The sequence below is a fragment of the Vigna angularis genome, chromosome 1 (assembly GCF_016808095.1).
Source record: "Vigna angularis cultivar LongXiaoDou No.4 chromosome 1, ASM1680809v1, whole genome shotgun sequence".
NCBI lineage: Eukaryota > Viridiplantae > Streptophyta > Magnoliopsida > Fabales > Fabaceae > Vigna > Vigna angularis.
In genome coordinates, this window is record NC_068970.1 from 43,048,377 (window position 1) to 43,075,044 (window position 26,668).

Consider the following 26,668-nt stretch of genomic DNA (forward strand, 5'->3'; position numbering starts at 1 on the left):
ACCCTTGTCCAAAATAAGGCGTGCAGGCTCTATTTCCGTTGAAAGAGAATAAAGTCAAAAGACAGCATAAACCAAAAATATAAAGACAAGGATGGAAAATGGTACAATATCAATCAGACACAATTAGTGTCTTCATCTTATGTGCATCGGAAAGAGGAAAGCATTTTGACTGCTATACAGCTCAAAAGGAAGAAAAATGTCACAAGATACAGTTTGACAAACACAAACGGCTTGTGATAGGTTAGTATTAATGACGGTAGAAAAGTACATCTACTGTACAAAGTTTACACTATGTTAGGGAGTAAGGAATCATTTGGTGTTAAAGCCTGACCATCTGATTGATGCATCATTTTCTCAGTTCGCCTTCCTTACAAGCCTTTTTTTCTGGCTTCACCGTTTAGCATAAAGCAAAATATAAAGAAAATATTTGTAGCTCGGTCATATTTTTTTAAAAATAATTGGCACATCAGGAATGAAGAGGTGAAAGTCCTAAAGTGAGAACATTTCGTTCATTCTATAAGAGAAATACCTAGGGCAACAGCCATGCCCATTGTCAGTGAGATTATTTGGACAACTGTACTTCTTAATTTTGTATTCCCATTGCTATTCATTTCTGCAAGTACTCCGGCAATTGCGATGTATATAAATCCACCTGCTGTAAATCCCTGTGAAAAGCGAGACAAGTTATTGCTAAAATCAATGAAATTTGAATCAACCTGCAAATACGTTACTAGACATTCCTTGCCTCAATTACAGATGACTGTCCAGGATCTTTACCCCACAGCAGCGCCTGCACCAAGAACAGCGGTTTTTCTATTTCATTCTATGTTCATTGTGGATAAAAACAACGGGAACTGCGGATTTAAATGTATGGTAGATGTTAGAAGTGAACTTTAAGCCTAACTCAACTCCACAAAACCAGCTTGTAGGCTTGTAGGGTGAAACCCACTTATAAAGTATGAATTGGCCTTATCTCTAGTCGATGTGAGACTTCCAACACACCCCCTCACGCCGAGGTTGTGTAGGATTAATATACACGCATATCCATATGTCACCCCATTAGTAAGATTTTTTTTTTCCGATCACCAAACCTGAACCATGGGCTCTGATACCAGACGTTGTGTGGGATTAATATACACGCATATCCATGTCACCCCATTAGTAAGATAAGAGATGTATCTTATATGTATATAAACCCATGTGTATTTCATATTTTATCCGATATGGGACTTTGTTTGTACTCAACATGGTATATACCATGTTAGAAGTGGACTTTAAGTTTAACTCAACCCCACAAAACTGGCTTGTAGGGTGAGGTTTGCACCCCCTTATAAAGTATGAATTGGCCTTATCTCTAATCGATGTGGGACTTCCATCAATAGATGAGATACTGATAATTGTCCAAGACCTAACTCAATCAGCAAATTCCTCAACCGCACAATTTCAGAAGAATTATAGTACATAAAAGTTCGACAATTGTGACGTTACTGAACATAAATCTTAGGCATGATGAATCTCTCTATTCAATTTTAGCTCATTTTAATTTAGTAAGAAAAATAAATAGAACTTTTTATTTCAGAAATATGTAAGTTGCCAATCCTTTTTTTCTCCTGTGCTTATTTACTTCTATGCTCTTCTAATCACCAATTCAGTACACACTATATGATCTGTAGTAAGTCTTAATTACAACAAAAAGAAATCAACGATAATTGTGTGGAAAAGCTGTTTGAGGATCCACAAAAATAATTCACTCATGTAAAATATTGACGAAGACAACACTCACCAATGCAGTCCCCGCAAGTGCTACAAGTGCTGACAGAAAGTTGAAGAACAAAGCTTTTGGTATGCTGAAACCAGATCTAATGAGAATGCCAAAATCACCAATCTGTATGTGAAAGAAAGTAAAAGCATAAAACTTTTGGGTGGCAAAAGTAAGATCTCAAACCAATGAAATGTAGATATGAACAATAAATAAAACCAAAACAGCAAATGATCTGAGTAGCTGCCAGAATGATCTGAGTAGAAATAGCAAGCATTAGGCCAGCTAATCCATGTAAAAATTGATCCTTTATAGTGGAGGAAGCTGGCCGGCAAAGCAAGGAAAATATTCAACTATTCGCAGGATAAAAAGCAACTATTTTTTTATCTACTTTAATAAAACTCAAATCAAGATAAAATATCTTTTATAAAATACACTTCTTTCAAGTTTTTTAATTTCTGAAGAGAACCCTAGAAGCTTTAAAACATTTCACCCAAATTATGCGTGCATTGAGTGCCACAAACAAGAGGAATAAAAATGCTACAGTTCGAAGTTCACAGAATAAATAACGCATCACAAATGCTTTTTTCTGTGGCCAAAAGTTAAGCAGTACACATATACGAGCACCATTAAAATATGCCTTTGGAATGCCCAGCAAGGGTGTGCAATATTTAGTGCATCTCCTTGATATTTAGCCAGCTTCATATTTTATCTTAAGAAAGCTGACAGCACCAGTAAGTGTTCAACGCTCAAGATAAAACATTTAAATTGAAATTATATGAAGAATCTTCTTGTTCTCCACAAAATGGATCACAGGGATAAAATAAGTAGACAAAACAAGAAGCTGACATGAACAGAGTGAATAAAATTGAGTCAACATCAGATCAAGAATGAAGAGCTAATAAACATTGGAGTTATTTCGAGACTTGTAACTGCTTTAAAGAGATAAACTAGAAAAGCTAGAGACTAATAATTATTTAACAATAATGTGGAACTCCAAACAGAATTGCAAAACAACAATGAATAATGCATCTGGTATCGCCAATTGTTTTTTTTTCCAATTAGTATGAATATTCCTCACAGTTTATACATGCACCTATTAGCTCTTGCACTTGTTCATAGCTTCAAACAGTTTGAAGACTCCCGAGAAACTAGAATGTCACCATTGCTTAAAAATGTACAAGATTCAAGTAAACACCAGTTTAAGAAAATCATATAAGAAACAGAATCATAACATGGAACTAAATAGTATCGAATGTGCATTAACAATGCACAGCAGGTCAAACGACATAGACATATATTTCATAAAAGTAAGCAGATGAATAGTGACAAGGATTATAGGTAAGAATTTTTTTTTTTTAATTAGACATACATTTCAAATCTGAATATAAACAGGCAATGTATATTTATGCATACATATGTGCATGTATATCTCCAGGTGAATCTGTATAACATTTTTCACGAAATTTTATAGTAACTTGTTCTTGTTATACAAAACAGTGAAGATTATAAAAACAATATAATTTAATTCAGTGCCATCATGTAAATCATGCGTTTTGGCTATTTTGACAACATCTTGCAGGTTTTAGCATATTAGAGCTAAATTTTTCTTATTAAAATCGAGTAATAAAAAGAATTAATCACTTCTAGCCAATATTAGGCCATAAGAAAAATAAACTCCATAAACAAAAACAAAACTTTCAGGCCTTCAGGAAACTGCACATTACAATTTGAAGTTATGCCTAAAAAATGAGATGAAAATATTCTGCAGATAGCATAATAGTGAACATGTGACAGAACAAAGATGATTTTGAACCTCTTGAGGAAGCTCATGTGCCAGCAAAAACAGGGTTCTAGACCAGCCACCAACAGATCCATAAAGCAAGAATGCACTTCCTAAAGCCATTCCATCTGTGAAATTATGCTGCAATATTAACATATTTTGCATAAATACACTTGAAAGCTTTTCTTCATTTTACAGCCAATAAAATATCACAATATAGCTTACCACTCCATCTGAGAAAAGATTGAGATAACCAAACACAAGGTTTGTTGGTAATCTAACTGGTTCTATAACATTTGAAGATTTTATATCATCTGAGGAGCTATCAACACTACTTTTGGTCACCTTGCTTCCGATTCTCTGTGATACAAGTATGTCAACTATTAGATGAAATTTTCCCCATTCCCTCCAATATTCCATTCAAGCTAAATGTGTAATACAGAATTATACGAGAGTAAACAAACTATAGCTGTTCATGTTTTGCATATTTATTATCATATTCCCTTTTTTAATTGCATTGCCAGCCCAACTGGTCAAACCTCTGAAGGGTAAAACATCAAAATGCTTCAAACCAAACCAATGGAGCATGCCAACCTCAGTCAGCCGAAGTGATGTTCCATTGCTCATCTTACCTTTCTGAGCAAGGTTTCAGATTCAGAAGGATTATCTCCCTTTAAAGCGTCAGATGACACTGGATCATCTTTTCTCTCATCTAGCAATCTGTCTTCCTTTGCATCATTAGAAAAGTTATCGTCTTTCAATTTTTTCTTGCTATTGTGGTTATGGTGATGGTGTCCATGTGACCATGAATTAGCTTCTCCCGAGTTTTCTTCAACATACCTCACTACCTTCTCCACAAGAAGAAAGAGTACAATTCCAGCTGCAAGAACCATAAAACATTGTAAAAAAAGTGGTTCTTAGAGAACCCATCAGATAACCCTAATTTTTTAACACTATAAATAACTAGAAATATATAGATGAAAGAAAATAAAGAGAATAATATGAAGACACATGTAATGGTGATCAATCACAGCTACTAATAAGATATAATGTGTATGATAGGAGGAAACATATTAAGAAGTAGCTGTTAATCTGTTAATTAGGTTGTTAGGGTGAGTGAGGTTTCCTTTATATAGTTGGGGGGTCCTAGTATGCTGGGCACTTTTTGGGGATAATTTTGTAGATTGAGCTTTTAACTCTTTTTGAAGGGGAAACCCTTGAAGGAGAGAGTGCTTTACTATTTTTGTGTTCTTTTCCATCTATACAATAAAGAATATTACTCTTCTCTCTCTTTTCAATACTGGGTTCCTAACCGTTACACGCATAGCTTTGAGCAGAAATTCAACCTTGAATTCCCCACCCTTTTCCTCACAGCTATGAAAGTTGTTTGTTTTTATGCTTTCTGTTAGCAACAGACCTCCCATTAGTAGAGTGGCTGTTTCTTCCTGCACCCCCATATTTTCTCCCTGCACCCCATAGCTCAAAGAAAAATGACCTAAATACCCTTTATTTAAAAATTATTAAAAATTCTAATAAGAAAATCCCAAAACCTATCTCCATGTAAACCTAGCCGCTGCATCTCATACACTTCCGCGCCTACAGCTTGTGCACCTCCATTGCCCAAAGGCACACCTCCATTGTTGGAAAGCTACAGTGTATATGCATTGGTTGAAGCTCCCTGGACATCCACTACTTGAAGCTTGAACGATCTGCACCTCCATAGCTTCTGTGAATAATGGAGAAGATTGGGAGAAATCTCCCTTGTGTATTTTGCATACACATAGGGTAGTTTATTTATAATGTAAGATCTGGGCCAAGGCCCTTAATACAGTTAGGGAAGCATACTCGTAGTTCCTTTCCTCGTAGTGTCTCACAACGGGCGTCGTCCCCCTTTTCTTTGGTTCATTCTGACATTTGGGGACCTAGTCGTGTTAAGTCCATTTTAGGTTTTCAGTATTTTGTTACCTTTATTGATGACTATTCCAGATGTACTTGGTTGTTTTTAATGAAGAATCGTTCTGAGTTGTTTTCTATTTTTCAATCTTTTTTCAATGAAATAAAAACACAGTTTGGGGTGTCTATTCGAAATTTACGTAGTGATAATGGCCGTGAATACCTTTCTCAACCGTTTAAACAGTTTATGGCTTCTCATGGCATTCTTCACCAAACCTCATGTGCTTATACCCCTCAACAAAATGGGGTGGCTGAGCGTAAGAATAGACACCTTATTGAAACAACTCGTACACTTCTTATTCATGATCAAGTACCCTCACGTTTTTGGGGTGATGCAGTTCTCACAGCATGTTATCTTATCAACCGCATGTCATCTTCCGTCCTAGATAACAAAATCCCTCATTCTATCTTATTTCCTCAAGACTCTCTACATCCATTACCTCTTCGAGTTTTTGGGTCTACATGTTTTGTTCATGATTTTAGTCCTGGTCTTGATAAGTTATCTCCTAGGTCTCACAAATGTGTCTTCTTAGGATTTCCACGGTCACAAAAGGGCTATAAGTGTTTTTCCCCTTCCCTCAATCGTCATTTTATCTCTGCTGATGTCACTTTTGATGAGTCTTCTTTTTACTTTTCACATCTATCTTCTAGTTCTGTACCTCTCCCTGTTACTGTTGATATTCCTCTTATCTGTGATCCTCCTGGTGATGCTCCACCCATTTTGTCTTCTCCTTCTTTAGACTCTCATTCACCACAGGATCATCCTTCACCTCCACCCCTTCAGGTTTATAGTCGCCGTAATTGTCTCCCTCATGACTCACTTCCGGTGCCGCCTCATGTGTCTCCTCCGGCTCCAGCAACTGAGTCTGACTTGCCTATTGCCCTCCGTAAAGGTATACGCTCTACCCGTAACCCTTCCCCCCATTATACTGTTCTTAATTACCACAGATTATCTCCATCTTTTTATACTTGTCTCTCATCCATTTCTTCTGTGTCAATTCCCAAATCTGTGGGTGATGCCTTAACTCATCCTGGTTGGCGTCAAGCTATGATGGATGAATTAAGTGCTTTACAGGAAAGTGGAACTTGGGAGCTTGTCCAATTACCATCTGGAAAGTCTGTTGTTGGTTGCAGGTGGGTGTATGCTATCAAGGTTGGTCCTGATGGCACAATTGATCGTTTGAAAGCTCGACTGGTTGCCAAAGGCTACACACAGATTTTTGGTTTGGATTATGGTGATACTTTTTCTCCAGTGGCAAAAATGACCTCTGTTCGCCTTTTCATTGCCATGGCCGCTCTTCGACAATGGCCTCTTTACCAACTTGATGTCAAAAATGCTTTTCTCAATGGTGATTTGCAGGAAGAAATTTATATGGAGCAACCGCCTGGCTTTGTTGCTCAGGGGGAGTCATCTGGATTGGTATGTCGTCTTCGCAAATCCTTGTATGGCCTAAAACAGTCTCCTCGGGCATGGTTTGGTAAATTCAGTTGTGTTGTTCAACAATTTGGTATGTCTCGCAGTGAAGCGGATCATTCAGTGTTCTATCGCCACTCGAGTGCTGGATGTATCTATTTAATAGTGTATGTCGATGATATTGTTCTCACAGGAAGCGACTATCTTGGCATCTCTCAGATGAAACAACACCTTTGTCATCATTTTCAAACCAAAGATCTTGGCAAACTCCGGTACTTTTTGGGTATTGAAGTAGCACAATCCAATGATGGTATTGTCATATCTCAGAGGAAGTATGCGTTAGACATCTTGGAGGAAACAAAGTTAATGAACTGTAAATCTGTTGAGACACCTATGGACCCTAACATCAAACTCCTACCAAATCAGGGGGAGCCTTTCTCAGATCCTGAACGGTACAGAAGACTAGTTGGTAAATTAAACTATCTTACTGTAACGCGTCCTGACATTTCCTTCGCAGTTAGTGTGGTGAGTCAATTTCTAAACTCCCCATGTGAAGACCATTGGGATGCAGTTGTTCGTATACTGAAGTATATTAAAAGATCACCTGGAAAAGGTTTGCTATATGACCCTAACAACGATACAAAGATCGTTTGCTATTCAAATGCTGATTGGGCTGGTTCCCCTTCTGATAGGAGGTCTACTTCTGGATATTGTGTCTCTATTGGTAGCAACTTGATATCTTGGAAAAGTAAGAAGCAAAGTGTTGTGGCAAGGTCGAGTGCAGAAGCAGAATATAGAGCTATGGCATCAGCTACTTGCGAGCTTGTGTGGCTTAAACAATTGCTTAGTGAATTGAAATTTGGAGATGTCACTCACATGATACTTATATGTGATAATCAAGCTGCTCTCCATATTAGCTCTAATCCTGTCTTCCATGAGAGAACCAAACACATTGAAGTTGATTGCCATTTCATTCGAGAAAAAATCATATCCGGAGATATCAAGACTGAGTTTGTTAACTCAAGCAACCAGTTAGCAGACATATTCACTAAGTCCTTACGAGGACCTAGAATTGATTATCTTTGTAACAAGCTTGGAACATATGATTTATATGCTCCAGCTTGAGGGGGAGTGTTAGATGTTAAGATGTGTGTTTCTGTTATTTGGGCTTAGTCTATTATGTATTAAGGGCATTGGCCCATATCTTACAATATAAATAAACTACCCTATGTGTAGTCTAAACACATAAGGGATATTTTCTCCCAATCTTCTTTATTTCTCATAAGCCTAATGCTTAGTAATGCTATGGGTCCAAACCATACTTCATGAGGCATTGCTCAAGTTTTTGTAGATCCTGTTTTCACTGACTTGCACCTTATTCACAACTAAGCTACTCTTGCTCCTAGTGTGTTTGGGAAAGCTTGCAAATCTTTTGCAATAACTGTGCTGCAGCATGGTGGCTCATGAAAAAATAGCGGCATAATTTTGCTTCTAATAGTGGGATCTTGGAGAAGACAACTATTTTCAAATCCTACTGTATTGGAGAAAATTATTCCTAGTTTACAACTTTGATAGCAAGGTTGATTATGAGGGAGTGGTATTTTTAGCATATAGAATAAAGGGAACTATAATAGTTAACATTTAGAGGGATATCAAGGTCAGGCCCATCATATCTATAAATAGGAGGATACTATGGTAAATAGGGGAGAGTTGTTATTATAAATTAAGCATTGGCTTTTTGTGAAAGGAAACATCCTTTGCGAAAGAGAAACCCTTAGAGAAGATAGTGCTCTCCTATTACTTAAATTTTTTAATCCTATCCAATATAGACTTTCTTTTCTTTCCCTTTTCAATTCTTGGTTCCAAACACATATGTTAAGAAGTGGACTTTAAGCCTAATTAAATCTCAAAAGACCGGCTTGTAAGATGAAGTTTGCATCCACTTATATATTGTAAATTGGTTTTATCTCTAGTTGATGTAGGACTTCCAAGACACCTCCCTCACATCGAGGCATATACATCTCGAACGTAATGAGTGGTTCGATAGCGGCCCAATAGTGGGTAGAACAATATACCTAACAAATAACAAATTTTGCTAGGATAGGCTTTAACCCATGGCTGTGATACCATATTATGCAATAGATTTTAAGCCTAACTTAACCTCACAAAACCGACTTTTAAGGTGAGGTTTGCACCTACTTATATATATTGTAAATTGACCTCATATTTGGTCGATGTGAGAATTCCAAACACAACCACCCATTCAAAAGGCTACAAGAAAATTTCTTATACTCAAACAAAAACTATTAGTTATTTGAATAAAGATAAAATATATACTTAATTACAAGGTAGTCAAAATCGTGTTTTGAAGTGGCATTCCTTGTGTGTGTGTGTGATAGGATATGTAATGTATTTGACTGTTTGTAGACAATTGTTAGATAGTTTGGAAAAAATAAAACATAGAAGTTAGTATGAAGTGGTTAGGGGTAGTTAGGAGGAGTTAAACAGCAGTTAGGGGAAGTTTTAATTAGTAGTTAGGCAGTTTTTGTCTTTTAAGGAGGAGGGTGTTCTAGTTCTGTGGGTGGAGTGTATTTTGTTTCAAAATAGGGCTTGTCCTGTGTAGAAGGGAATTTCTTCCCTTGGAAGCTGTTGGATGTTTTCTTGTATTATGTTTTTCAGAATTAGAGTGTTAAATACATTGTGCAGTAAGATTTGAGTGCTTATTTCTTTACTGAATCTGAAAATCTGGTTTCTTGTTCCCAAGAAACCTAACAATTTGGTCCGACCTGTCGGATCAATCAAACACCATGGAAAGTAGAGTGAGTGCATTAGAGAGAGCTTTTGAGGAGAATAGAGAGGAAACTAGGGCCAACTTTCAAAGGTTCGAAGATATGATGAAGGATATCTTGCAAAGACTCAAGAACATGGAAAGAGAGACAGATGGAAGTAGAGGTTCTGTGAATGGAGATAGAGTGGGAAGAAGAGAAAAGGATATCAGTGAAGAGGAAGGTGGAGACCAAGACTGTGATGGGAATGTTGTGACTCTTGCTTCTTAGAATGAAGTTGCAAAAGTTGCTGGTTTTAGTGGGGATAGTGTGGTAGGTCTTGGTGAATATGTCAAAACAGTGAAGGAGGGTGAAGACAAAGGAAAGAAGGCTGAATGTGGTGGGAACATTGTAACCATTACTTCTAGGAGTAAAGTAAAAGATGAGGCTGTTTTGAGTGTAGATGGTTCAAAGGTAGTTGGTGTTGGGACAGAAAATGTTTTTGAAGTCCAGAACATCACAGGAGCAGTAGAAGTACACCTAACCATCAATAACTTGGGGAAAAATGCAGTCAAGGGGTTCAATACCTAGCAACAGAAATCTCATAACCTTTCTTGGGAAGATCTTGCAACACTTAAACTAAGGATAGTTGAAGGGAACAAGGGAAACATGTTATTGGAGACTTTGGCAGCAGTAACACAGATAGGAGTGTGGAAATTTTATGTGAGAAAATGGCAGCAGTAACAAGGACAGGGAGGGGGGAAAAAGTCATCCAAGAATTCAAGATATTGGTGTCTCTAGTAAACCCAACATCAGAAAACCAGTTGGGGGAGTATTTCTTGACAAAGTGGCAGGCCCTATGCAAGAAGGATAATAAAGTTGGACAATCTCCCTTTTGTCTTGGGTTACTTATCTGTTATGGAAATCGATTGCTAGCAAACTCCAGTAATAAACTTATTGATTTTGGAAGCCGAGTCAGATTGTTTATTAAGCATCTATTTGGAAAAGATTATGTTGTCAAAGTTAGATCTTTGCAGATTCAAGGATTAATCCAATGGCCAAAAGGAAGCCTTGAGGCAGTCACATTGGAATTGGTCGCAACTATTAAGGACCAGTTTCTAGACTACAACCTTGAGGACAAGGTTATTTTGTGGCGGCGAGTAATGATAGGATATGTAATGTATTTGACTGTTTGTACACAATTGTTAGATAGTTTGGAAAAAATAAAACATAGAAGTTAGTATGAAGTGGTTAGGGGTAGTTAGGAGGAGTTTAAACAACAGTTAGGGGAAGTTTTAATTAGTAGTTAGGCAGTTTTTGTCTTTTAAGGAGGGAGGTGTTCTAGTTCTGTGGGTGGAGTGTATTTTGTTTCAGAACAGGGCTTGTCGTGTGTAGAAGGGAATTTCTTCCCTTGGAAGCTGTTGGAAGTTTTCTTGTATTATGTTTTTCAGAATTAGAGTGTTAAATACATTGTGCAGTAGGATTTGAGTGCTTATTTCTTTACTGAATCTAAAAATCTGGTTTCTTGTTCCCAAGAAACCTAACAGTGTGGGAGTTACGTACCTCATGCGATCGGGACCAATGTTCCTTGCAAGCATGGAACTAGTGTTTGATGTAGCAGTCCTCATGGCCTTCTGAGAGGAATAGCTATAGTGCCTTTTTCGAGTAAGAGCCAACTCCTCTAATGTTACAATGTAAAGTATAAATCTAATGGCACACTAGAATGTTACAATGTAAGCTTAGTTGCTAAAGGATTTACTCAGACATTTTCTCCAATGGAAAACACGAATATAGTTAGTATCATTCTCTCATTTGCAAGTTATTTGGGTTGGGAATTATAACAATTTAATGTAAAAAATGCTTTCTTGCATGGATAATTGAGGAAGAGGTTTGCATGGAAATTCCCCCAGCTTTTACGCCTATTAGTGAAGGGAATAAAGTATGTAGGTTGAAGAAAGTGTTGTATGGACTCATGCAGTCACCACATGCTTGGTTTGGTTCAACTTACTCAAGTTATGATCTCCATGGGATATCGATAGAGTCAAGGTGGATAGTGGCCTTATCACTACTTCCTATGTCCCATCTAGGCTTTAGCCACCTGATTTTTTTACAAAAGTCTTTCCATTGAGCAATTTCATGACCACACATGCAAGTTGGGAATGATAGGTATCATATCACCATCTTGAGGGGTAGTGTTGTAAGTAAGATATTAAATGCATTACAGAAGTTAATAGAATATTAAATGTATTACTATAAGCTAATAGAAGTTATTAGAAGTTGTTAGAAGATTCTAGAGATCTGCAGATATATTACTTTAGGGTTAGAGGTCTCTATATATAGAGACTATGTACTGTTTCAAAGGAATCAATTTGAATAAAAATCTTCTTTCTTTCATATTAATCCTTTCAAGTCCTTTCAATGTGGCAAAGGGTGAAGAATTCAATATTTGGTTTTCTAGCATGGCCTTGAATTTAAAACTCCATTCTGTCATGTGATTAGAGTCAAATATTTGAAGGACGAAGTGAAAAATACATCACTTACTTTTTAAGCACATAGGGATGACTCAGAAAAATAGGAAGCACAATTATGATTGATAGCGGGACTTATAAGAAAAGAAAGACAATAATAAACATCCTAGTGAACCATTCAAAGGGAATTATGTTTTTAAAGTTCATAGATGCATCTGCAATATCCAAAGCAATTGAAAAAACTTGAGTAGATCGATAGCATCATTCAAGAGGAGGGGGAATACAATGTTGGTCATTTTGTGACAGATAATGTGGCAAACAACAAAATTGTTGGTCAAATGTTGGGTGATTTAAAATGAAAACAGAAAACTAACTCAATGTAATATAGCTTAGTTTCATAGGCTTTTACTCGATGCAGGCTATTTCCTTAACCATCAAAGCAACTAATGTTCTTGATTTAAAGCTAATTTGGAATCGAAACAAGGTCTAAAGAAATATATAATAAGGATGGTGAAGAATGAAAATGAAAATACTTTGATTGATGTTCAAATTGATGATTTCAAAAATCCAGCTATATACATTTGTTGTCCCTTGGTTAATAAGTCAATTAATTTATAGACTCTAGTAGATGGGTGGTGGTTTTATAGTGATGAGCTCTAGAACTCCCAAAATTTGTCATTCATGTATTGAACTTAACATGTAGTTCCTTCGGATGTCAGGGTGTTTGATCTTCCTTTGAGATGGTAAGTTAAATTTAATTCTAGAATAAAATTACTAGTTTACTACTTGCTTATCAATAAATGATGTTGTTTCTGAAGGGTAATTCAAAACTTGCAAAAAAAGAAGCAAACAACAAGTTCAAAATAACATTGATGATTTTCCATCCAATGATGAAAGGATTATGGAAGATGAGCATGTGTTAGGTTTGGAAGTAGACAGCATGGATTTGGATGAAAATTGAGCTCTAGTACCAAGTTGAGGAGGGTGAAACTATAGACAAACATGGTTTAGAGAATATTGAGTTGAATGAAGTGGATGGAATTACGAAGAAATGAGTTGAAGGTCACTTGCAATTATGATTTTAACTTGCAAGATTATTTGCCTTAGATGGATTATTGTTTTGCTACTAGAATAGTATTCCCATTTGGAAATAGGATGGAGCTATCGGTTTTGTAACTAGGAAGGCGTCACTCTTACATAACTAAGATGGGGCATTTACATCTATTGACTTAGTGTTTTATGTTTATCAAATTGTTTTTTGTTTGTCATGTTGAATTAAAGTTCAAATACCAATTTCAAGTGAGATATAACGATATAGTGTGTGCATATATGGATTTCATAAATTTTCTAGGATCTTACTATCCATGTTACAATCACCAATTTAGAATCCATACTTTCATTTCCAATCTTAAGTAAGATCTCAATTTTGACTACATTGCCTAACTAATTTGTCAAAGCAAAAGAAGACCAATAATTTAAAGTGAATAATAATCAACGTGATCGATAAGAACATCAAGCATATCACTACTAACCAAGGATAGATAATCCTATCGAGAGATCGGCCAAAGAATGTGAATGACCATGTCCAAGACTAACATCATGGTGATGATCTTCATGGTTATCATGGGAATGAGAGTGTTCTCCACCTACAGTAAAAGAATCATATCATGTCGAAGAATAATAATATTTTACACAAAAAATATTACAAAGAGAAAGGGACAGAAGAATTAGGTAAAGGATAAGATATCCTTAAAAAAAACAGGAAGAAAAAACACAATAATTGAAAGGAATTAAATCAACCTACAAAGCTACAAGCATGGGCATCTCTATGCAAATCATAAAATAAAAACTTGCTTCGAAAGTCAAGTGCACAATAAATTATGTAAAGTAAACAACACCCAATATCTTACATCCTTAACCCCTTTTCTTCTGAAACATTTAAAATGGAGAAATTTATCTTACTCAAAACAAGCACAAATAATATTTATCAACTAATGTTCACCACATTAAATAAATTACATTACATTAGTAACACCAAATAATGAAATGTACAAAAAGTTGTCTTGTAACTTAGGTATTTGTTTTGTAATATTCTCCTTGTATTATACTTTAATGTATCAAACACATCCACAAATACAAAGGACAATACAGAACTTATGAACATGAATGTCATCACATCATACAAGCACTTAAGACTTAAAATAATGTAAAAAAGAATCTAAGAGATTTATTATCTCTCAACTAATATTTGTCATTTATAGAAGAAAATTACATCAACAACACCCATAAGTACAAGAAAAAGGCTATATCTAGGTAATTATAAGCACAAAGCTTAGAACAAATAAATTCAATCTAGGATTTTGTTAACATCTACAAGTTGATCATTGGATCTGAAACACTCAATACAAATTTCCTTGGACAACGTTTTATGGAAAAAATGAGAATCAAGTTTTGTGTTTAGTTCCCTCATGAAACACTGGATTGGAAGCAATGTGGAGAAAAACTTGGTTAACACAATATGTTAGGATATAGGGTATTTGGATATAATGGGAAAGGGGATTAGGATAGAAGACAGAGGAATTTTATAAATAGATTGATTGGATAGTTAGACGGTAGTTTTTGAGTACATTGATTGTAGACAGGTTATGACCTGTGAAGAGGGTTAAGCCTCTGAATTCTTTCTGTACAGACACTCTTACTGGAAATAATATTCAGTTTTTTCTCTTTCTTGTGTCTTCTTGGTGAGTGAGAGAGTCTTTGCTTAGGTTCCCAGTTCAGGAACTTATCACAATACATCTTCATTTGTTGGATCTCACAATTTTAATTCTTGAAGAAATTGTTTCGCCTATACAAGTTCATGAGTGAGAGATGTCATTGTCCTATATATAGGTTCAGCACTAGATCAGAAAACCACATTTTATTTCTTGCTTTTCCATGAAACAATATTTCCTCCAGTGAGAACACAATACCTTCTAGTGGAGTGTCTATCCATAAGAGGTTCCACCCAATCAGCATCACAATACCCAAAAATTTGGGTATTCCCTTTATCTGCATAAAACAGACCTTGTCTTGGAACCTTTCTAAGGTATCTTAAGATGTGGGTGATAGCATTTCAATGATCAATACAAGGATCTTTTAACTAACAACACCCAAAGCAAAAGATAGATTAGGTCTTGTAATAGTGTGATAAATAAGTTTCCTAACTGGTCTTCTATATCTCTAAAGGTTGAGAGAGGTTTACCTTGATTTGCCATTAATTTTATATTTGGACCCATGAGGTTATCTATTGGTCTACATCTAGTCATGCTTGTTTCTTCCAAGATATCTAAAGCATCTTTCCTTTGAGAAACTACAATGCCTCCCTTTGCTTGAGCCCCTTCAATGCCTAAAAATTATGAGACTTTTAATCCAAAAGTGATGACATAAGTGTTCCTTTAGTTGTGACATTCTAGTAACACCATTTCCTATTATAATTATGTCATCAACATAGAGAATTAAGTAAACACATTTTCCGAACAAAGTATGACAGTAAAAAATTGGATAATGTGCCTCACTGTTTTTCATTCCAAAAGTTTGAACAATGAGACTAATTTTCCAAACCAAGCATGACGAGATTACTTGAAATCATAGACTAATTTTTGCCTTATGGCTACCACTCCCACATTTTTTTTCTTCTTTTATACTCAATAACTATTAAGCAACCCAAATAGTCACATTTATTTTCCATCAGGCTTGTGCATATTTATTTTCAAACAAGCAATCCCAATAGCAACTAAAAGAGGAAATTCAAGAACATCCAACAGAAATGAACCGAGATGGAAGTATTATCATCTATTAGACGACTTGAAAAGGGTTAATTATATGAGGGGAAAAAAGATCTTGATTGTAAAGGGTTAATACAAGAGGATCTATACAGAGAACTCTATCCCCTAGACTAATGATTACAGTGATTTCTAATATCTTACAACACTACACTTGTAATAATTTAATATATCCTTGTAACTCAACAGAATATTTTCTCCTCACCAGTTCGCATGTGAGATTATGAAACCGTTTCATGGTAACCCTTTGTAAACATATCTCATAGCTGAATCCCAAATGGGACTTAAGAACTAATGGTAAGGCCATTATCCAATTTTTCTTTAATGAAGTCTAAGTCTATCTTTATGTGCTTAGTCCTATCATGTTGAATTGGAGTGTAAGCATGCAAATAACGTATTTATTGTAACAATAGAGACTCATACGTTCTTCACTTTTCACTTTAAGATCATTCAAATAATTTTCAACCACAATAATTCACATACCCCATGTGTCATGGCTCAAATTTAGCCTTCCTTGAATCACGAAGTTTCCCCCAAGAACATTCAATATCGTAAAGTAGACCTCATATATGTAGTATACATTGTATAATTTGCATCATTATATAGCTCCATATAATTGTCCACTCCTCTTTAACAATAATCCCTTTCCTGGACTTGTCTTCAAATATTGAAGGAATATGATAGGTACCCAGATTTTATTAACACTGTAAAGAACTCCAAGAGAGGTTCTTGGATAATCTTCTTATGAAAACCAGACAGCTTGGTCTGTATCTAGTGACTGGTACACACACAAAACCCAGGTCTTTCGAGAGGAGTTGTGTTAGGTTACTTTATGCGAGTAACCTAAATTTATGCTCTCTTCTCACTCAAACACTAGAACAACAAAAAAGAAATTATGTATGTATGTATTATTGATTCTGTAATGTATAGAAAATTACAAGTGTAATTTCCCCCCAAGGAAGCCTATCTTCCTCCACTGGCAAATATGCCCAATCTATACTCAAAATGAAATAACCTAATGAACAGAAATCAAGCAAGACTATTTATAGTGTCGCATTATAATATCTCACTCCCGCGCTCCTTCCTACTGAAACAACCTTTCGGCCTTTAACGGTTAATACTGTTCGGTCTAGTTCTCCTCAGCCTTTCTTCTCCTCTCTGTTTAGCTACCGTTCAGCCCTTACTTCTCTCCTCTTACCGTTCAGCCGTTACTTCTCTCCTCTTACCCGTTCGGCCGTTACTTCTCTCCTCTTACCGTTCAGCTTTTACTTCTCTCCTATTTTATTCCTAACATTACTCCGCCCCTCAAAATCAACCTTGTCCTCAAGGTTGAAGTCAGGGAACTGTTATTTGACTTAATGCTCCTCTTCCCAGGTGACATCCTCCAATCCACCTTGCTGCCATGGTATTAAGACTTGGGTATCTCCTCCCCTTACTGCTGCTGGTTCCTTGGTTGTAGCACTTTTGAAGGACTTTGCAAATCCATGACAAATTGAAGGAGTAGCCACTTGATAGATGTATTGCAGAAAGGCAAATCCGTTCAGTTTGACAGTAAGTGAAAAATTTCATTCCCAGTGCATATTCAAAAAGAACTGGAATAAGCCAGTCCCCATGGCCAGTTTACTGTAAATCAAGGTGTGATAAAACATTAGCCTTGCTACCGCTCCAACAGCGTACCAGATGATGTCTCCTTGCAGGCAGTGTGCATGGACTCTCTCTCAACAGAATTAACTTGATCATTTTCAAAACATATAAACCTTGCGTCGTCCTTCAAAGCATTTTGTCTTATACGTTTTGTAGTCGTTCTTACATATGATCTGTTAGACTTAGCCTTAAATTGGTCATCTACAGCTACGATCCTTCTGCTATTATTCAAATCATGATATGCTCCTTTTTGGCAACGCTGCTATAATTTCTCTACTTCTTCAGAAAGAGTTTCATTTTTGTGGCTTTCCTTCCTCAAAAGCATCTGATAGTCCGCTAACTAGTTGTCTTTGGCAGCCTTTAGCGAAGCGAGCTCAACTTTCAAATCATTGACTTGTCCAAGAAGCTCTTCCTTCTCGGTCTTCAAGTGCTCTATTACCTCTTCTGCAGCGGACAAGCAGTTGATGAATTTAAGTTGTTGTTCTTCGTTAAGGTGTTCCAAATCAGATAGTTTCTTAGTCTTGACTTCGTTGTACTTGTCATGGAGTTTCGTGTACAGCACCTCCATTGCACGCACAAACTGCATTGAGTTAATTTGAATTTGAAGTCCATCTTCCTTCAATGTGATTCGATGGTCTATTTTCCTCTCAGACGGCCGCCCTTGGGGTTCTTGAAACCCCCCTCGACTGGTAAATATGCCCAGTCTATCGAGAGGAGTTGTGTTAGGTTACTTTATGCGAGTAACCTAAATTTATGCTCTCTTCTCACTCAAACACTAGAACAACAAAAAATAAATTATGTATGTATGTATTATTGATTCTGTAATGTATAGAAAATTACAAGTGTAATTTCCCCCCAAGGAAGCCTATCTTCCTCCACTGGCAAATATGCCCAATCTATACTCAAAATGAAATGACCTAATGAACAGAAATCAAGGAAGACTATTTATAGTGTCGCATTATAATATCTCACTCCCGCGCTCCTTCCTACTAAAACAACAGTTCGGCCTTTAACGGTTAATACCGTTTGGTCTAGTTCTCCTCAGCCTTTCTTCTCCTCAGCCTTTCTTCTCCTCTCCGTTTAGTTACTGTTCAGCCCTTACTTCTCTCCTCTTACCGTTCGGCCCTTACTTCTCTCCTCTTACCCGTTCGGCCGTTACTTCTCTCCTCTTACCGTTTGGCCTTTACTTCTCTCCTATTTTATTCCTAACAACTTGTCTCTCCCTTCCTTTCACTTACAATTTTCTCCAAAAAAACTACGGAAAATAACCCTTGTATAGACTATATATAATAGTCTGTTTAGAACAACACACCTCACAGACAATTATAATTGTCTGTTACCCTCATTCCTTCTAACATATACTTCCCCCTGAACCTACCAAATTATGTTCACAGTGTATGAATGTCGCTCCCTTGGGTCATGCATGAACTCACAAACTACACTCACAACATAAGAATGTTAGGTCTGGTGTGGGCTAACTAAACAAGCTTCCACACGACTCCTTGAGGTTGGCCCTCATTCATTGTATAACTATCGTCATCACTTTTAATTATATGATTTTGTTATGTGGGAACTCTAGGGGCCTTGCAATCAATCTTACTTGCAAAATCATGTCATCCACATAGACCAAGAGTAGAGTAAGTTTTCCTTCTAAGAAATGTTTGATGAATTGGGTAAGGTTATCTTGACTTTGTTGATTACCATAGGGGATCATAGCTTGAGTAAGTTTATCAAACCAAGCATAAGGTGACTCCTACAGTTCTGCAAAGTTTTCGTTAACTTGCACACTTTATTCCCTTCTTCAATAGATCCAAAAACTAGAGGAATTTCCATGTAAACTTCTTCCTTTAGATGTTTATGCAAGAAATCAATTTTTACATCAAATCATTGCAACTCTCAACCAAAATAAGCTACAAATAAGAGAATGATCCTCATAATCAACATCATAGGTTCGACATACCTCTTAACAACTAACCTCGCTTTCCTAAAAATTCAATGAGCCCTCAAATCTGTACTTTACATTATAAATATGTCCACATCCTACTATCTTTCTATCTTGGCTAATTTCACAATTATTTTTTAAGGAATCTTCAAAAGGTTCTAAAGCAACAAAAGTATAAACACTTACCCTTGACTCAGACGATTGGAGTTGTCCTTGGATCAAGTTAGGTTGTTTCTATCTCATCTAACATTCTATCCCATCTCACTTAGGAACAAAGTTACCCTTATCAAGAGTAGCATCAGAAGAGTGCATGTGAGATATGTCAAGAGATGTACCAAGTGTACCAAGAGTAGCATCAGTATAGAATAGTTCTTGTGCCAAAGGGATAAAGGACAACTCAAGAAGACTTGGCATTTGTAGAAGTCTCCCATTGAAGCTGAGGATGCATGTAAAAAGGTTTGATTTCATGAAAAGTGACGATAATAGACATAAAAAGCTTTCTACTTTAAGAATGTAACAACAATATCCCTTTCTATTAGAGGTATAACCAATGAACATACATTAAGCAACTCATCTAATTTCCCATAAAACTCATTCCGAACATGGACAAATGTAACACACCGAAAAGCCCTTCGGTGGAGCCTAGATAGAAAAGGAACATATGGCCAAGAAAGAAAAAATATATTTAATAGGACTAAGTCCACCTAGAACATGAGACGATAATTGGCTGATAATTTAGACAATAGTGAGGAAAACCAGTCCCCAATTATATTTAGGGATAAACATTTGAAAGAAAAGGTTTCAAAAGTCAGCAATGTCATTTTGTTGTGGTGCATACACATGTGAACTCATAAACAATGTTTCGAAAAGGAATTTAAATACGTCATGGGTTACATATTCCCTCCATTATTAGAATGTAAACATTTACTTGACTTTCCAAATTGTGTTTATCATGCAAAATAATTTACAAATATAACAAAAACTTCAAAATTTTCTTTCATGAGAAAAATCCATGTGGCACAAGTATAATTATCAATAAAAGTGGCAAACTATTTCACGCTAAATATTATAGAATTTTATGCAAAACCCCCATACAACATAATGAACCAAATCAAAGGGATCTTTTTGTATTACTATGAGGATATGAGGCTCAATGATGCTTTGCAAATTGACATACATGAATGACTCAACAAACTCTTTGGAAAATAAAGCAACATAACGATGGATGTCTTAGACTTCGAAGGAGAAGCCAGATTTGAGAGGACTAAAAAATAATGCAAGATTGGAGACACAAGAAAGTCATTTGTCTGTTGATATTATCCTTGGTATCCAAGTTCTTAAGACAATATAACCCTACTTTCCTTGGCAATTTCAATCGTCCTATTCATGGCAAAATCTTGAAAAACATTGTGAGAACAAGAGAAAGAAGGTTCTAAAACAGTTTCACTCATAAGTTTTGAACTGCCAGAAGGTTATTAGAAAGATTTGGAACATGAAGTACATCTTTAAGGACAATGGCAGACATGGCAGCAACTGAGGCAGCAGAAACAAACACCCCAAGATTAGGAGTTTTGCTACCAGCTTGAATAATGAGGGAATAAAGAAATATAATATTAATAACAATCATGCTAATTACATTCTCAACTCTATTTGTAATAATCACATTCTATTGAAAAAGGAAATAAAATCTAGTGAAATGAATGTGAAGATTCTAAGGTTATTGTTTCCTAATTACTAAAGAGATTTTTTAGAATATTCTTTTCCTAATGATCCCCTGTTTATTACACAAAACCAATCAACAAATACAAAAACTCGTACAGAAAACAGGTTTTGAAGCGTTTCATACCAAAAGCATGTGGTAATTGGTGAAGAAATGCATCCCCCAACATAGCTCCTGCCTGCAAAAGACATGGTCAATGACAATGAAATGAAGCAGAAAAAAAAAATATTTAACAAAGTTATTGACAGAAGGTAATTTAGTAACTTTTCCTAGTTAGCATTGTGCTGGCACTCACAATTTCCAAACCATATAAAAGTATACAATATCATGACAAGGAAATAAGGAAGAATAATACCAAAGATAACCAGAAACAAAAAAAAATGCCATTAGCGATTTTTTCAAGAATTTAAACACAAAAACCATGAGATGTGCTATAGCATGAAATAAGAAATTCCAATTTTTAAATATACATAAAACTACATCAAACCAACCACATATCATGCATTTAGAACGAAGAGTACAATAGATGAAATGTCATCAACAACACATGAGAGAAAGATGTGCAGTAAACACAGAAAACACACACTAAGATGTCCTTTAAAATAGTAGGCATGTATATAAGAATTAATGAACTAAGTGAAATAGGAATGTAAACGTTATGGAGAATACTTGAGGATGATTAGATTTGTTTCTTATAGAATAAATTTGGGCTGGATGCACTTAATGCAAACATAATTATTAGATATTTGCTTTGGAAACAAGTAATCATTGTCATTGTTGGGAAAAGGAAGAAAAAAGCAAATGGTTCATAATTGCTAGAAGCCCAAAGACTGGTATTTTTTCCTCAAATTGCTAATGAGCCCATTATTTGGAGAATGTAAGGAGGAATGAGAGAGTGAGGTAATGATGACCTGGCTAGGGAGACTGATGCACACATTGTATGTGGGACCAAATAGTTGGAAAGGTTATGTTAGGGAATGCGAGGAGAGAGAGGCATCCAGTCCTTTATTTGGAGTTGGTTATGGATGGAGAGAAATAGCTCTCTTTAGAAGCTTTGCGCTACAAAGAGGAATTTTTTTCCTGCACTTTCCCTTCTGCCTTTTGATCCAATAATACAGTATTGCCATATTTCTTATGTTCTATGTTCCTTTTTGTGATTTCAGTTTCGGCTTGCCATCAATAACCCAATTACAGTCCTAGTTTCATGTGGTGAAGTAACCAGGATTCAAAGTTCCAGCTCCAGTCATATCGATCACAGAAATAACATAATGAATAGTGTCAATGCAGAATTCAGGAAAATAATTTTCACTGGGCACAACTTAAAGGAGCTTTCTAGAATAATGACAACTTTTTGGGACTACTTTAATAGATAAAATAAGAAACAAACAGCAATCAGAAAAGAAAAGGAAAAGTAGCACAGATCAAGCTAACTAGTTATCCTCTTATAGTAAAATTGAAGCTTGTCAGCCATTTTGTTTGTTCAGTGACAGTCAAAGAAAGGCAGATCCAGCTAGTCAAAGCTTGTCAACCCTTTTGTATGCTCAATGAAAGAACTATGTAGAGAGAATTGGAGATATTAAGGTCCCTTGATTGATTGGCTAGTAGCTATCTTTATTTCTTTCCATAGATTGTCATTTGTTTTTTGTTAACCTGAATTGCTGATACTGACTTCAGTTAGAAGTATAAATATACATCGTATACAGTTTTTTCTTTCTTAGATCTGATCCAGTTTCAATCAATTTAAAAAGTAGACAGTAGACACTTAACTGAAGAGAATTGATAAACATAGTGAAAGAAAAGTAATAAAAGAGAACTCAAGATAGTGAAACCAAAGAAAGAGGTAGAAGAAACCTGACCCCAAATAAAGCCAATGAATCAACAACAGCCTTTGATGGTTTCCCTTGTACTGAAATAGATGAATGATTCAGACCATTCAGCTTTGTTTACTGTACATAAGCCTTTCATATTGAGAAATAAATAATTTATACTTGTACCAAATGAAAAATAAAAAATCTCCTTACCAAAAATTACAGGAAGGACAATGAGGCATGTAAGAGAAGCCATGCTCACCAGAAATGAACAGCCCAATGCATTCAACCATAGGCCTACAACAAAAACAAATGAACTACATAAACATCAAATTCGAAACAATCTGAATATCCAACCTTCCAGAAAACCATGAATGGGACTTTCTTTTCCTGTTACTGAGATGAAAAGTTAGCTAAAAGAAGGCTGCTTGTAATTGACAGAACTATGCACAATCTAATGGAGGAGAGGAGCATTCAACTTCAATGTGTATTGAAAAAGTGTATGTGTCTCAAGTTGAACTGATCCAATTGCACTTCAGTCGGACAAGTGAAACCATAACGATCTGCTATAACAGAACTGAGATAAACAGACAGTTTTCCACTAATTGGAGGTCAGCTAGTAGTTCCTCATCCCATAAAGTCATTTCTCACTGAATAACCAAAGTTTCGTAGGGAAATATCAAAGTTTCGTAGGGAAATATCTACCGCCAAAGAAATTAACTTGGTGACTTTTATACATGTTATTTAAGTATCTGCGGTACATTTGTTGAATCCCAATTGCATCATTTTAATTAAAAAAATTATCCTAAGTTACACTAAGCACAGGCTTCATCATTTCAACACTACAATGACAACAAAGCATTCTACATCAGTCTATAAACCCTCTACACACTCTGCACGTAAAAGCTACATCACCTAGGACAACATCTCCCCTCAAAGCTTCTACAGATCTAATTCTCTTAATCTGGCAATCAAATAGTCACACCGACCTACTTCACACGAGTGCATTCGAAATTACGAATGTTGAAATCATCAAATAGGGCTTATCGCACAGTAGAAAACACAAAAGAAAAAAAACAACGGAAGGGTGAGAAAGACGTGAGTGAAAATCCGTAAACATACCCAAACCCGATAGTTCTGAAGTATCGTGATGGTCATGTTCATGCGGAAAGCCGAAGCCGTATAGCTTCATATCCTCCTCCTCTGCTAACTCTTCGGGAAGCTTGGACCTGCCATCAATCTTGTCCTTATGGTCATGCGCATGGTGATGGTCATGGTGATGGTGATGGTGATGGTCATGATGGTGGTGCTCTTCACAGTGATGATGGGCATCGGATCCACAGAAACCAGAATGGGAATGGGAATGAGACTGATGCGCCATTCCCAGATCCAAACACGATAGAAGAGCCAAACAGAGGAAAAGGAATGCCAAATAATCCACACTCTTCTTACCCAATGCCATGGAATCGGAAAGAATTGAAGAAGAGAAAGTAAGTATAGAGTTGAATTAGGAGCGGGACTTGCAAGTGCCTTCGATTGTGATGAAGCAAACAATGACTAAGAAAAGGATTATAATGCCCACTATGATTCCGAACGTTACGACATCCATATTTAGAGTGTGTGCTACCAATCTAACATTTTCTTTTTCTCTTCAAAATTTTAAGCATTAATTTCAGGTTACCTTCCCTTCCCTTTTCAGGTTGAGCCTGCAGGGGCAACATGGCATCGGTGCACCGTAGACTGCCCCTGTCTTTATTTATTTTCTAACAACTTTTTATAACAATTTTTTTTTACAATAAAATTTGTGTTATTATTTACTGTTCTGCATAAATTTATTTTTAAAAAAATATTTAAAATAAACTAATCACACACTATTACGTTTACACCGTTATGTAAACTTGGTAAAAAAAGTCGTTAAAAAATATTTTTCTTATTTTTTACTGTCTTGTGCATTTGCTATTTGTTACAAGTTACCTTCTAAAAGATTTAAATGGTATTTTTAGAACATAATTTATACTTTCATATGGGTAAAATAGGTAAATCAGTATTTTTTATCTTAAAAATTGTAAAACATTAACTGACTTGTCTATTTCTTTTTGCCACGTAATTCAGTTTATGATTCTTATATGATTTTAAAGTATGTGAGTCTAAGTAAATAAAAGTATGGTCCATCTAATGTAACGTATGACTAGTCATACGATAGTATCATATGTCTCTTCGTATTAAGAATATTAACTACATATGATCGTACTAATAATTATATATCAACTACAAATTCATAAAATTGCTTCTTTGTTTTCGCTTAGTCTTATTTATGGTACATGCAACATAATATGCTCTTATACCAAATATAATTATAAACAATTCAAAACTGGTTAAATATGAAAGAAAGGATAATTGAAATATGTATTAAAAATTTCATAATGTTTAGGAAATTTAAATTTTGATGTCATAAAAAGAAGAGGTTGTAAAGATCGATGATTAATCAAACACAGTTTTTATATAACTTTTACTTTTACTATTAAATATATTTTCACAAACCTTGTAAAAAGAAATCATTTTCTTTAATATGTAATTTAAATAGTGAAAGAAAGATGATGATTTATGCTTTAGATTTTTCATTGGTTCATTAATAGACGAAACTACATCTAATCTCAACTTGATTAAGTTTTATTATACAAACTCACACTTTAAGAAGCAAACTAAATATTCTTTGAACATAAAAGCATTTTCATTAACATTGTTATTTTTGATCAATAGTTACTCTTACCTAAACATTAGGTATTGTTTGAAACAACAACTTTGGACTAGGTCATTTTTACAAATAAAGTGATCAATATATCATTAAGGAACTAAATAAAAGATAGTTTACTCTCTAGATAAAATCAAACAAATTGCCCAAAGCTAAAATGCAAAGATTGTTTTCACTTAAAGATTATTATGTGTTAAAGTATATGTTTTTTTAGTTATGTATGTGGGGCCAACAAAGAATTTTTTGTTGTAGGCTCACGTGCTAGGTTGATTGAATCTTGATAACAGATTCTTAAAATTGCACCCCATTTCATCTCTTTAAGTTATGCACACTCCATTTCATTTCTTCTTCATTCTCCTTTGTTGTGTTTTGAGAGAATTTTTGTTGAGGTTATTTGAGGCAGCTTGGAGGTAACTTAGAGACGTGGAGGTTGGAGGCAGCAGGTGATGATGTTGTGTTAGTACTTCACATTGTTGTTGGAGAAAAATATGAATCGGATATAAAAATATGAAATATCACAACATCGTATTTCAATATATGATGAAGGAAGAATCAGATTTCAACATTATTAATGTTGCAATTTTCAGATGTTCATATCTGATTCACGTTTTTACAAGTTTTTTAAAATATTTAATTAGTTTTTTTTTAAAATATCGTATTAATTTATAAATTTTAAATTTTTGTATGAATTTGTATAAATTTATAAATGTTTAATTAGATAATTTTTAATATTAAAAACTAATTTGTATGAATTTATTAAATTTAATAAAAATAAAAATTTATATGAAAATGTATGTATTGGATATATGAAAATCTAAAAGAAAAAATATCATATCTAC

At 35.3% G+C, this 26,668-nt stretch overlaps 1 protein-coding gene across 1 annotated transcript; it reads right to left on the bottom strand.

Annotated features, from left to right (window-relative positions):
- Positions 1-94: 94 nt before the first annotated feature.
- Positions 95-24,818, bottom strand: LOC108319727 (IAA-alanine resistance protein 1). Its single transcript, XM_017550963.2, has 11 exons — positions 24,200-24,818; positions 23,291-23,374; positions 23,126-23,175; positions 21,396-21,447; positions 13,675-13,788; positions 4,175-4,422; positions 3,768-3,902; positions 3,576-3,683; positions 1,784-1,885; positions 746-790; positions 95-665 (listed from the first exon to the last, which is right to left on the bottom strand). Exons 1-11 carry the CDS (start codon positions 24,537-24,539, stop codon positions 510-512), a joined length of 1,434 nt encoding a protein of 477 aa, XP_017406452.1. The 5' UTR covers positions 24,540-24,818; the 3' UTR covers positions 95-509.
- Between the last annotated feature and the right edge of the window lie 1,850 nt (positions 24,819-26,668).